The 12,302-nt window shown below is 54.0% G+C and overlaps 1 protein-coding gene across 1 annotated transcript in view; it reads right to left on the bottom strand.

The window, feature by feature from the left end:
- Positions 1-11,861, bottom strand: part of ADAMTS7 (ADAM metallopeptidase with thrombospondin type 1 motif 7) — a 56,936-nt gene extending 45,075 nt beyond the window's left edge. Inside the window, exons 1-4 of the mRNA XM_060003664.1 lie at positions 11,762-11,861; positions 3,674-4,029; positions 1,612-1,777; positions 273-469 (exon numbers count right to left, since the gene is read on the bottom strand). Coding sequence (XP_059859647.1) covers positions 273-469; positions 1,612-1,777; positions 3,674-4,029; positions 11,762-11,861 — 819 coding nt within the window. The remainder of the gene's footprint in view (positions 1-272; positions 470-1,611; positions 1,778-3,673; positions 4,030-11,761) is intronic.
- Positions 11,862-12,302: the final 441 nt, after the last annotated feature.

Raw genomic sequence — 12,302 nt, 5'->3', positions numbered from 1 at the left:
CCAGCTCTGGTCCTGGCAGGGGGTGGAGGCTGCTGAGCCAATGGGGTGGAATGACACTCAGTGGTGTCCTCACAGCAGCCCCAAAGGCCCCACCTCTGCCCAGGCTCTCTCCTAGTGACTCCCTGCGGGGCCTCCCATCCCCTCCTGGACTTAGGAGCTGGAAGCTTATACCTCCTGCTTGGGGCCTGGGGTACACCCACCCTCTGTACCTCAACACCACCATCCCCTGGCAGCCCTCGCCACCCCCCACGCACCGCCCGCAGCAGCCTCACCATGTTCATGATGGTCAGCACGTAGCTCTCGACGTTTGGCTGCCCGTGGTACTCCACCATTTTAGCATCAGCTACCACCAGGGTCTCCACCCACTTCTCTTTGCTGACCGAACGCTGGTGTAGACGCCTCGGCCGCTGCCGCCGCCACTGCTGCCGCTGCTCCCAACGCTCCCGCCGGGGCTCCAGCTCCGGGGACTCTGTGGGCCCCAGACGGGCTGTGGGTCAGCTGCCAGTAGACTGGCCCAGGGCACACGTCTCAAGGGCCTTTCCCCAGTGAGCTCTCTCTGGGTCAGTGGGAACAGTGCTGGGATCAGAGGCAAAAGGCCTGGACTCCCGTCATGGCTTTGCCCCAGACCTGGGCTGTGTGACCCTGACCTGGTCACTTCCCTTCTCTGATCCTGGGGGATGCCTGACTATAAATAGATGAGTTGATCAGCCTCACAGAGTGACTTCGGGGGGCTAATGAAATGGTGGATATGAACACAGTAAAGCACTGTGTCCGTGAGGCGAGCTCCTAAGCCCCTATCTCCCCACACTGATCCCTCCCTCGCTGGGGGTTAAGTACATCCCAGCATATGCAGATCCCCGGCCTAACCCCCAGCCTGGGGAGGCTGACCAAGACCCCAACCAGCTGACCCCACTGGGGACCTGCCCCACTGACCAGGCTGCCCCCAGATCAGAAGAGGAAGCACATCTATGAAGCTGGGGAAACTGAGGGTGAGAAGCATGCCTCTTTGGTTATCTGTTCCAGCAAAGAGAGTCCCTGAGCTGTGGGCAGCTTGTGAAGTTGGAGCAGTCCCCAAACCCCAGCAGCCCTTAGCAGGCAGCTCCTTACAGAGACTGGCCAGCACTGACTGTGGCCACTCTGCAGAAGAGGTGCTGGGTGCCACACTCTAGGTCTCCAAAATGCAAGTCAGTTATCCTGGGGTGCGACCAGAGTGGGGAGGGGAAGGAGGTTCCTGGCTAGCTGTCCTGCTGGGGTTGGGTATGGCCCGGCCTCACCTGGACACTCGAAGAATAGTTGGCACAGCTGGAGGTGCCCCAGGCAGTGAGTGGGGAGGGGCAGGGAGAGACAGAGATGGAGCCCTGAGGTGGGGAGACGGAGGAGCTGACAGTGAGAGATGCCAGTCCAGGGCAAGAGCGGGGGCAGGCCTGAGAGGCAGAGGCCTCAGGCCCGTGGCACGTTTGGAGGGCACAGGCTATGACGATGTGTCTGTCGTTCTGTGTCCCTTTGGTCTAAAAGGAGCTGGGCATGGAGGTGTTGACAGAGGTTTCTAGAAGGCCCCTCCATGCCCCCAGACCCATCCCCTACCCCAGAGCTGGTAGCAGAGAAGCATACCTTTCACCCCACAGGTGCCTGGAGCCCTGGGGTCCCCCAGCTCTGCCCACCTCTCAGGGGCTTGGCGCTTGTATACCACGTGTGGCTGGGCGCGGCCAGGGCGGGCTGGGACACCATCCAGGGGCTCAATGAAGTAGTCCTCGTTGGAGAGCCGGAACACACCTTTCTGGGAAAGAAGCACCAGGGTCACTTGGGGAGGGCTGGCACTCAGCTGCTCTTCCCACCCATCCCAGAGGCCTGTCCTGCCCAGCAGAGCCCACCACCCCAACTGACCCCGACACACTGTGCTTTCCTCCCTCTGGGCCTCTGTTCACTTTGTACCCTCTGCCTGGAATGTCCTTCCTTACAGCTCCACCCAGCCAAAGGCTTCTAGGCTAAGCTCAGGAGCCACCAGCCTAGCAAGCTGCTCCCACCCTACCCCTTAGCCCATAAGAAGCAAGAAGTGGGTCTGCATCTCCTGCGTCCCCAAAGAAAAGCAGGAATTACAATTAAAAGCTTAACATCAAGAAGAAAAAAAGTCCTGGGGATGTAATGTACAGCATGGTGACTACAGTTAATACTGTATTGTGTATTTGGAAGTTTCAAAGAAAGATCTTAAAAGTTCTCATCACAAGAAAAAAAACTATATGTACATAAATTTGTAACTAGACTTACTGTGATCATTTCACAACACATAGGTGTCAAACTGTTGTCTGAAACTAATATTTCAATGATATCTCAATAAAAAGAAAGAAATTTGATCACAGAAAGAAAGAAAGAAAGAAATGGGTCTGCTTCCGAATCTAACGAGATGTCCACAGAGATGCCCACTGCCACGAGGACATCCTTGTCCCTGGTCCCAGGGTCTGCCAGGGAAGGAAAGCTGGCAGGGATGTCTTGGTCATGTCCGCTGGTATTCAGAGAGGCCAGAGGAAGGAGGGGCCTTGGTAAGTATCTTCGAGCAGCCCACCACCTCCTGGGGGAGCTCAGGACTCCAACACGGAAGAAGGTTTTACCTCCCTTGGACCTCCCTCACTGGCTCCAAGTCGGCCAGCTGCGTCACTCAGGGCCAGAGAACCTGGAGCGCTAGACAGTGCATCATCAGCTCTAGGGGCTGGAGGCCTGGGTTGAATGCAGACTCCACCACTGGATACCTGGGTGACCTTGGGCAAGTTCTCTGAGCCTGCTTCCTCATTTGTAAAATGGGAATGATGCACCTGTCGCTCAGGCTCAACAAGATTAATCAACTATATGGAAAGGGAGGGGCACAGACTGGGTAAATGAGAGACTTTCCCAGGCATATGGGCTCTCAAAGGCCCAGATACCCTAGAGCCTGTGAGGTGGGCTGTATTAGGCCCTGCCCTGCCACAGCCCATGGCTTTTCCTGAGCAATCTGAGCTGAGGCTCCCCCCCACCAACAGTGGATGGCTGAGAATGTGCAACCCTTCAACTCCTCCCACACCCCACGCTTGGGAGCTGGGAGCAGAAAGGGGCCCTATCCTGCGTGGAGTGGAGCTGCTCTAACTGGGCACTCAAGCAGAGGGAGGCAATTAGGGCTGCAGGCAGCAGCCAGCATTACCTCAACCCAGAAAAACCTGGAGGCTGAGGCCTGCTCTCATCACCCCCTGAGGCAAGGTAAAGGTGAGGAAGCCTGTCCTGGAGAATAGCAGCCTAAAGGGTGGGGGGCGTGGAGGGAAACAAAGTCATAACTGATCCCCCAAAGAAGAGGGATTCAGCTGCTTTCTAAGTTAGTCTACACACACCACAAACAGTGGTTCTCAAAGTGGGGTGTCTGGACCTGCAGCTTCAACACTATCTGAGAAATTGCCAGAAATTCAGATTTTGCTACCCGCCCCCCCCCCCGCAAGGTACACTGGGTTTTTAACAAGGCCTGGGTGACTCTGGTTCGCATTAAAGTTTGAGAACTGCTAGAGAACAAAGAGGGCTGCGTTGTCCACCCCATTTTACAGGTGTGAATACTGAGGCTGGGAGAGGAAAAGCCAACAGGCCGAAGTTAGCAGCAGGTCCGTGGCCAGGCCGGGGGCAGCCCTGCGTCCCGCCAGCGCACCCTGCGCACACTCACCAGGCCCTCGCAGGCGCTGATGGCTGCCAGGCCGCCCTCGAGCTCAGGGTCCTGCACCTCGCCGAGCAGGTGGCAGGCGGGGGCGTGGGCCCGGATGTGCGCGCGGCCCAGGCCGCCGCGCCGCCGAGTCTCGCTCACGAAGCCGGGCGCCAGCAGGTGCGAATTGGCTGTCAGGTTGAAGCGCAGCTCCCGGCCGCGGTACTGCAGCTCGTAGAAGGCGGGCGCGGCGGGGCGCGCGGACACGTCCCTCTTACGCAGCGCGCGCGGCCACAGCTCGTAGGACAGGAAGGAGCCCCCCGCGTCCACGCGCACCGGGTGCACGATGTCCAACGCTGCCCGGCCCTCGGCGGTGTGCTCTGCAGAGAGAAGAGCCGGACCGGAGTGGGGAGCGGCCGAAAGGGCGGCTGAAGTCTGAGCGCCAGGACTCAAACACCCACCACCTGTGCTATTTCACCTCTCCGTGCCTCGATGGCTCCATCTAGGTTATCGGGATAACCTCTTAACAGGTTTCCCTGCTTCCGCGATTGCCCGTGTGGCATCCCTCTCCCCTAGTCTTCTTTCAGCGTAGCAGTCACAGGGATTCGTTCCAAATCAGTCAGATCATGGCCCTCCTCTGCTGCAAACCCTGCAGTGGCCTCCAGCTCACACACAGCAGGAGATAGAGTTATGGCGATGGTCTGTGAGCCTTTAGGCAAGGTTACCGCTCCAATTTCATCTCTGCTACACTTCCCGAGTTCCCTCCCCTCGGCCACTGGCCTCCTTGCTGTTCCTCAGTCAGACATGCTCCTGCCTCAGGATTTCGCTTTGCTATTCCCTCCACCGGGAACACGCGAACCTCAGCGTTCCATCTGACTAAACCCCTCACTTCTTTTCAAGTCCTTCTTCAAAGCTCTCCTCGCTTTATTTTAAAACTGCAACTCCCTGGCTCTCCCTATTCCCCCTTCCCTGCTTTATTTTTCCCCATAGCACTTCTGACATACTGTATCACTTAACATTTTCATTCTTTTTCCTATTTTTCTTTCTCCATCTCCTCCCAGTGCGAACTCTAGGAGGGCAAGAATCTTCATAGTCTTTGCTGAAGAGTTTAAGTGCCACAGTATCTGGAAACTAGTAGTTTCTCAGTAAATGTTTGTGTACAATCTGTAGAATGGGGATAATTACTTACACTTTGGGAGCTGAGGATTAAATGAACTGAACTGCTCCACATATAGCCTGGCCCACTGACTGAACATGATGGCAAGTATGATTAGTATGACTATTAGCCTAATGGATGTTTTTTTAAGTGCCTGAGGGTTCTGCACACATCTCCAGGTCTCCTGAGATGGGGAGTCAGAGAAGGACCACCCAGGTAGGGCCCCCTAGCCCCTCATCACTACCACTTCAGCGGAGCAGCTCTAGTTTCTTTCTTTCACATTTAAGAGTTTGAATGAAAATGTTCCAGGGCTGCAAAACTTCTGCTCAGGCCCTTGCCATTTGCAGAATCCTCTCATAGTCAGTCTGCTTGGATTTCCCAGTAAGGCTTCATTCTTAACCTTTTTTTGCCATGGACTCCTTCTCAGAAAAATGTTTTTAAATGTATAAGAATAATATACCAAGGAAATACCAAGGAAATCGATTATATTGAAATACAGTTGTCAAAATAATTTAAAAAGTAGATGTGAAATTATGTGCTCCTTTACTAATGCACTAAACAAGATCTAATGGCAAATTTAACAACTATGGTGATTTAGAAGTAGTGATAAATGTCAACCTTATTTCAAGATACCTGCAACTGTATTGTGATAAAATGTTTTGCTTTTCCTATTGGTAGCAAAATCACAGATACTGCCAACGCTATTGTGATTTGTTGCTAATATTTATAATTGAAGGAAATGCTACATTTCAATTCAAGGCTACAAAAATTAAGGATGTAATATATTCCCATCCAAGGTCATGGAGCCTCTGAATTCTACCCAGGTCTCTATGGCTGCAGATCCAGGTTAGGACACCTGCGATAGAGTCCCCAGATTGCTTCTGGAGAATGCAAAGAGACATTCAGAGAAGTGCAGAGACTGGCTTAAAGCCACACAGCGAGAGTAATAAAGTCTCCCAAATGGCTTCAATCTCTCAGTAACATCGTTCTACATTCAGCAGTCCGTCCCTTGCTGGGCCTCAGTTTCCCCTTCGCCAACATAAGGAGTTGGACCAGATCAAGTTTTTCAAACTATTTTGGCCACCAGACCTAGTCTTCAAAAGAAATCTCATGGGGACACACACACACATAAGAGCAGCACTGCTGGGGGTGGGCGGGAACCCCAGGGCTGGTGCTCTTGTTCCCCCTTTTCCTTCTCTGCAGTTCCCAGGCTCTGAGGTACAGGTAGGAAACTGGCCCATGTGAAGTGTCTCCCAGCTTCAGGTCCTGCCCAGATCAACTGGCTTTATGCTCAGCTCCTGGGATCCTGGCTGCTCGTGACAGTAACCCCTCGAGGCCACAAGAATGCCTGAGTGCCCTGCAGCTGTCCCACAGGGCTCTTTGTGTGGCCACTGCTGGGGCTGGAAGGGAAGCCAAGCCCAGCCTGAAGCTCCATCCAGGCCAGGCCGCAGAAACCCAAACTGCCCTCCAATCTGTCTCCTGTCAAACCACGTGTAAAGCGCCCTGCACACGCCAGTGGTGTGCCCCCCTGCTGAGGACATCCCCCGCGGCCCACAACTGCCCCAGCAGGCCAGCCATCAGGGCACGGTCCTCTAAGAGCGTGCTCCGAGCAAGGCAGGGTGGGCTGGGGTGACTTGCCGTGTGGCTCTGGACAGATTTTCCCTGTCTCTGAGTTTCAGGAAGGCACCAGTGCAAGGATTTTCCAGACATCTCAGATGAGAATTTGTTAAAAACAAATTCCCAGGCCCTGCCCCAGACCCACTGAATCAGCATCTCCAGGAAACAGGACTGGGAAGCTGTGGGGTTTGTTAAACAAATTTTTTAATTTTTGGAGTATAATTGTAATTTAATTTTTAATTTTTGGAGTATAATTGCTTTACAATGGTGTGTTAGTTTCTGCTGTATAATAAAGTGAATCAGCTATACGTATACATATATCCCCATATCTCCTCCCTCTTGCGTCTCCCTCCCACCCCTCTAGGTGGTCACAAAGCACCGAGCTGATCTCCCTGTGCTATGCAGCTGCTTCCCACTAGCTATCTATTTTACATTTGGTAGTGTATATAAGTCCATGCCACTCTCTCACTTCGTCCCAGCTTCCCCTTCCCCCTCCCCGTGTCCTCAAGTCCATTGGAAGCTGTGTTTTTACCAAGAGCCTCAGGAGACTGTGATCATCAGGGAAGTTAGGAAATTCCTCACTGGAAGTGAACCTGGCTGAACATCGGCAGTACCTGGAGAGCTCTGAAAAACTGCAGCTGTGCAGGACCCAGCCCAGAGATTCCGATTCCATAGGTCCAGGGCTCTGAGGCCCCAGAATCTGTATTTTTTTCTGTATTTTTCTAAACCTTCTGGGGATTCTGTTGTAACCATTTCAGGGATGGCATTTGAAAGCCACTGGGCTGGATAATTGAAGGAGGCTTCTTGCTCTGACATCCTAATAAGGGCATTTGGGATGGCAACTCCACAACCACAGCCGGCAGACTTGTTTTTTTGTTTGTCAGTGTATTGACTTGGGGGGGGTGGCGTGGTTTGTTGGGCTGGCAAAAATGTTGGAAAGTATTTAATCAGTTGCTAGTGTTTAAAAAAATCACATAATTTTGTATAAAAATCTCCATTTTCAGCTTAAAGTCTTATCATCCATCCCTGTCAGGCCTAAATTCACACTTGTCAAAAGTGGCCCTTTAGAGAGGGCCTGTGCTCCCCCATCTGCCTCAGTCTCTACCACTCCCTATGGTGTTCTCAACACTGTAGCTAAATATAGCTTTGCCCTCAGCTTCACACTTGTCTTTCATTCAGTAAAGAACTGAATCTCTAACAAAAATGGGAAAACAAGGGGTGGGCCAAGAAGCCCCATGTTTCGAGAAAAATGTCTTCCCACCAGCCTTGTTATGTTACCTGCCTGGTCCATCCCTCAGAATAGAGAAATGGGTGCAGGGCACTCGTGATCCTTACCCCCCCCCACACAGTGCTGAGAAGGTCCAAGAGAGGGGAGGGGATACCCCACAGATGGACGGGGATGAAGAAAATCTTCGTTAAAGGGGCACATGTGAAATGTCCCTTGACATACAGGTATGTATTTAAGCGTGAAGATGGGGAGGGCATCTTGGTGGTGGACACCATGTGGTAGACCCCCAGAGAAGTAGGAAAAAGCCAGGGGTGAGGGGAACAAGCAGTAAGAAGCTTGGCCCAGGTGTGTGTTTTGTGAAATGAGAGACAATGGAGTGACAAAATAATGCACTGTCAAAAGTATGGGCTTTAAACATAGGAAGACCCAGGTTCAGGTGCCCACTTGGCCACTTCATAGTTGTGTGGCCTAGACAGTCACTGAATCTTGCTGAGCCTCAGTTTCCTCAACTGCTCAGAGAATCCAGGTCAGAAAACTTAAGGAGGGTCACAGGGCAAATAGACAGAGAATAAGACAACAGCCACACTCCAAGGCTTTGTTTTAGATGAGTATTAACAGCAGTTCCCAGGGCATGAACCGTCACAGCCAACGCTGCTGAAGACAAGCTGAAGGTCTGGGAGTGCTGAGGCTAACCGGCCATGAAGTGCTCAGTATACCAGAAAAACGAAAGCTACATGGCATACTTCTAGGCAACATCAGTGTCCTCAAACGTGTGTGGGTGGGAGAGGGGAGTATGTATGTGGCTGGGGAATCGGAACCACTGGGGAGAAATGGCTCCAAGAGCTCAACAGTGTCCCTGGGGAGGGATCCATGACCTCGGGGTCATGCGGTCCTGTTGACAATCCCTGCTCCAGACCTTGGGAAATTATTGCAAGACAGAAATTCAAGTGATTTATAAAGAAGCATCCTCTTAAGTTCAAAAATGTAATGGGGCTAAGTAGAAATATGCTGCAGGTGAAAGGCATTAGAATTAATGTGCTCTAGAGACAGAGTGCCTGGGTTTGAATTTGCAGCTCTGCCACCTACAGCTGTGAGGCCATGGGTAAATTACTCAACCACACAGTCTCGGTCCTTCCATCTGTAAAATGGGTATGATCATAATCGTACCTTAGGTTGTGTAAGAATTCAATGAGTTAATACGTAAGTGCTTAGTACGCGAGATAACATATAGCAAATGTGAACTAAGTTATGACTGAAAATTAGCAAGAGAAGTTCTAAGGTATACTTAGCTATTTCTTGAAAAACCTGTTTTATCTCTTTGCCTAATGGTGTAATAAAATATTTTTTAATCAAAAATTTAAAAATACTTACAGGATGTTACCACTTTTACTGCAATAATTTTCATCTTCTTGTTTTGTTCTGCATTCATTTTCAATAGTCAATTTGTATTGTTTTGCCATTAAAATATTTTTAAATGAGGACAGAGTGAGTTAAAAAATAAACAACTCTTTCAACGTCTCCGACAGCTGACCCCTGGTAGCAACAGTGATGGCTGAACCTACCACCACCCAGTGCCAGCAAAGGGTAATTGCAGGTTCCAGTCTCTGGTTTGTGGGTGCATCAGAGCTGAGCCAACAGAGCTAAATCCACAGCAGGATGGGAGCAGGGACTACTCGTGGTTTATGGCTGAGACTGTCCTGCCAGGGTGTGACTGGACGGAGTTCCTGCCACGATGGGTGTTGAATACTTTGAATATCACCCCTAGGTGACAGAACTGTCACTTTGGAGCTTTTCCCAAAGAAATGCCAACATGGTGTTTACTCTCACCTCCTTATCGAGTACCTGAGTTACAATCCAGCCCTTCAAACGACCCACAGTTCATGCCAAAGAGAAAAAATAACCAGGGTGTGTGTGTGTGTGTGTGTGTGTGACACACACACCCTCCTCCTTGAGTCTGTCCTCACTTGCCTCACTTGCACACACATATAGAGCTCACATGTGTGATACAGTGTTTTGATGGCCCCTGCTCCAGTCCCAGCAATCCTAACAAGTCCTTGGTTTGTCACATTTTCCTAAAAGTGAGCCCAAGATAAGTTCTCTGGCCTGAAAGAAGGTAGCATTCAGTGGGCAGGGGCCCTGGTCTACATCCCCCAGGCAAGTCCAAAGAAAATGACGAAGCTCGGCAGCCTCAGGATCAGGCATCCTGATCGGGAGCAGACTGGGGAGAGCCCCATGCTACGTATCAATGGGAGTACTAGAGACAGACACTCACCTTGAAGGGGGACCCAGATTAGATAGGAGGGGTGCCTGCCTCGCTCCACCCCAAATGGCAGGTTCAAGTTACAGGACACACCAAGGACTCCCTGATCTTACTGGGTCTGCCTGGCAGATTAATAAAAATCACGGCCACCACGTGGTAGGCTCTCTGCTCTGTGCAAAACAATCACATTTAGCATCTCACTTAATTCTCACAAAAACCCTTGGAGGTAGGTACCATTATCCCCATTTAACAAAATGGGCAACCTCATACATGTGTCTGGTCTGCAGTAGAAGTAAAGGGGACCCTGACCACAGGGGACTCCCCCACCCCACGTTTCTCCCACAGCTGCCAGGGGGCCTGGACCCAAGTTCAGGCTCAGGGGCAGTTCCTTGGGGTAACCACTTTCCTGCTCCCTCATCTCCATCACCTGGTTCTTCCTCTTGGGTCCCCAGCTCTGGACAGAAGGAAAACACAGGCTTTACCCAAGTAGCCCAGGAGTCCAAACCAGCAGGTCACTCTCCTCTCTGAACCTCTTTCCTCATTTATAAAAGGACTTTCCATCACACACCTTGCAGAGTTGTTGTGGAGCTGATGAGAAGTAAGAACTAGGGAGCCTGGCACATGGTATTTCTCATTAGATGTTTGCTCTATCCCCTACACATTGCTGCTAGATAGGGAGCCTCCCCCCTAAAACACTGCCTTCATCAGCTGCTCCCCTCAACGGCTCCCTCGACCTCTAAGATCTGGTTTAAATGTCCCCTACGTTCCGGCCCATATGCTTTTCTAGCCTCACAACCGCAATCCCTCTGCTGGGGAGGCAGGTCTCCCCCAGGCCCAGCACGCAGGCCTAATCTAGCCACCTCCCTCCACCAAGCCCGGCCGGGATGCACCCCCACCCCCAACACGCACCCTTCCAGCCCATCCAAAGTTCATCCATCCTTCCAGTCCCTCCAAGCTCAGGCCCCTCCTCTCCTACAAAGCCTTCCCGTCTGCCTCGCCAGAACGGCTCTCCCCACTACTCGACCCGCCCCCATCAGACCAGGAGCTCCCTGAGGGGCAGGCCAGGGGTCCTCTACACCCTCTGTTCCTAAATTCCCAGGCCGTCTACTCCGGACGCTCCAAGAGCTCCGCGGCCCGGCGGTCAGCGGCGGACGGCGGCGGAGCAAGATTCTGGACACTGGCCAGAGGCTCGTCGGAGGCCAGCCGGCCGGGGCGGGGAGAGCCAAGCCCAGGGCTGGGGAAAGAAGCTCCTTCTCCCCGCTCCACTCCAGGCGCCTTCACACTTGGGGGAGGGGGAGGCAGGAAGCGCAAGGACCGCGGGTGACCCGGCCCGGGGAGCCGCCGAGGGCCGGTAGGCACCTAGAGGCGGTGGGTAGGGGCCGGGGCGGGAGCGCGGCGGGGGACCGCGTAGACCTGCGACCCCGAGCCCTCGTCCGCAGCACCCTGACCAGCCTGCTTTCCAGACGAGGCGCACTGAGGAGGGCGAGAAGCTGAATCCATCGCGTGTAAGCCACGCTCCGTCCAGTTCCTCCGACGAGAGATCCCCGGGAGAGTCAGACGCGCTCTGCGGTACCCGAGGTGGGGAAACTGGAGCCCGAAGAGCGTCTAAGAGGCTCTTTCCGGCTACAGGCAAGGTGGGTAACGGAGTCGGGGGCCAGGGAAGGCTCCCTGGAGGCGCGGTTTCGCGGCCCCAACCCCACCCCTGTCACTAACACCAGGAGGCGCGACAGCTCCAGGCAGAACCTGGCGGGCACAGGGTCTTGCAGAGGTGAGAAGGGGCTAAACCGAGGCTGGGGAAGCGGGAAGGGGTGGCAGGGCCGGCCGGCCGGCCGGGGCAGGGCGACCACCCACCTGGTACAGATCCGTGGGCGCCGGGCGCCAGAGCGCAGAGGAACAGGAGGAGTGGGCGCAGCAGCAGCGCGGGGCTGCGGGGATTCGGGCCGCCGGGCATGGCCGGTGCCGGGCGGCCGCCGGGCGATCCCGCGCGCACACTCTTCGTCTCGTCCGCTCGCTGCCCGGTCCCGGGTCCGGCTCAGGACATGCCCGACCCGCGTGCAGCTCCCGGCGTCCCGGGCCCGGACTCCGGCCCGGCGGGCGGCTACTCTCAGTCCGCTGGCAACAAAGGCTGCAGAGCCCGCCCCCTCGGCCGGCAGCGGAGGCAAAGAAAAGACCGGAGAGTGAGAAAGAGAGAAAGAAAGAAAGGGAGGGAGGGAGGGAGAGAAGACGCCGGCCCCCGCCCCGCCCCTCGGGCTCCTTCCCCCGCCCCCGGCCCGCCCTTCAGCTCCGGCTCGGCCTCGCCCCGCCCTGGCCCCGCCCTCGCGGGCCACTCGGGGCCGGGGCCGGCGGCCCACCGCTCTAGGGCGGAGCTGGGGCAGGGAGCTGGTAGCGCCCC

The sequence above is a fragment of the Delphinus delphis genome, chromosome 2 (genome assembly GCF_949987515.2).
Source record: "Delphinus delphis chromosome 2, mDelDel1.2, whole genome shotgun sequence".
Lineage (NCBI taxonomy): Eukaryota > Metazoa > Chordata > Mammalia > Artiodactyla > Delphinidae > Delphinus > Delphinus delphis.
This window is presented reverse-complemented; position numbering and strand designations above follow the sequence as displayed.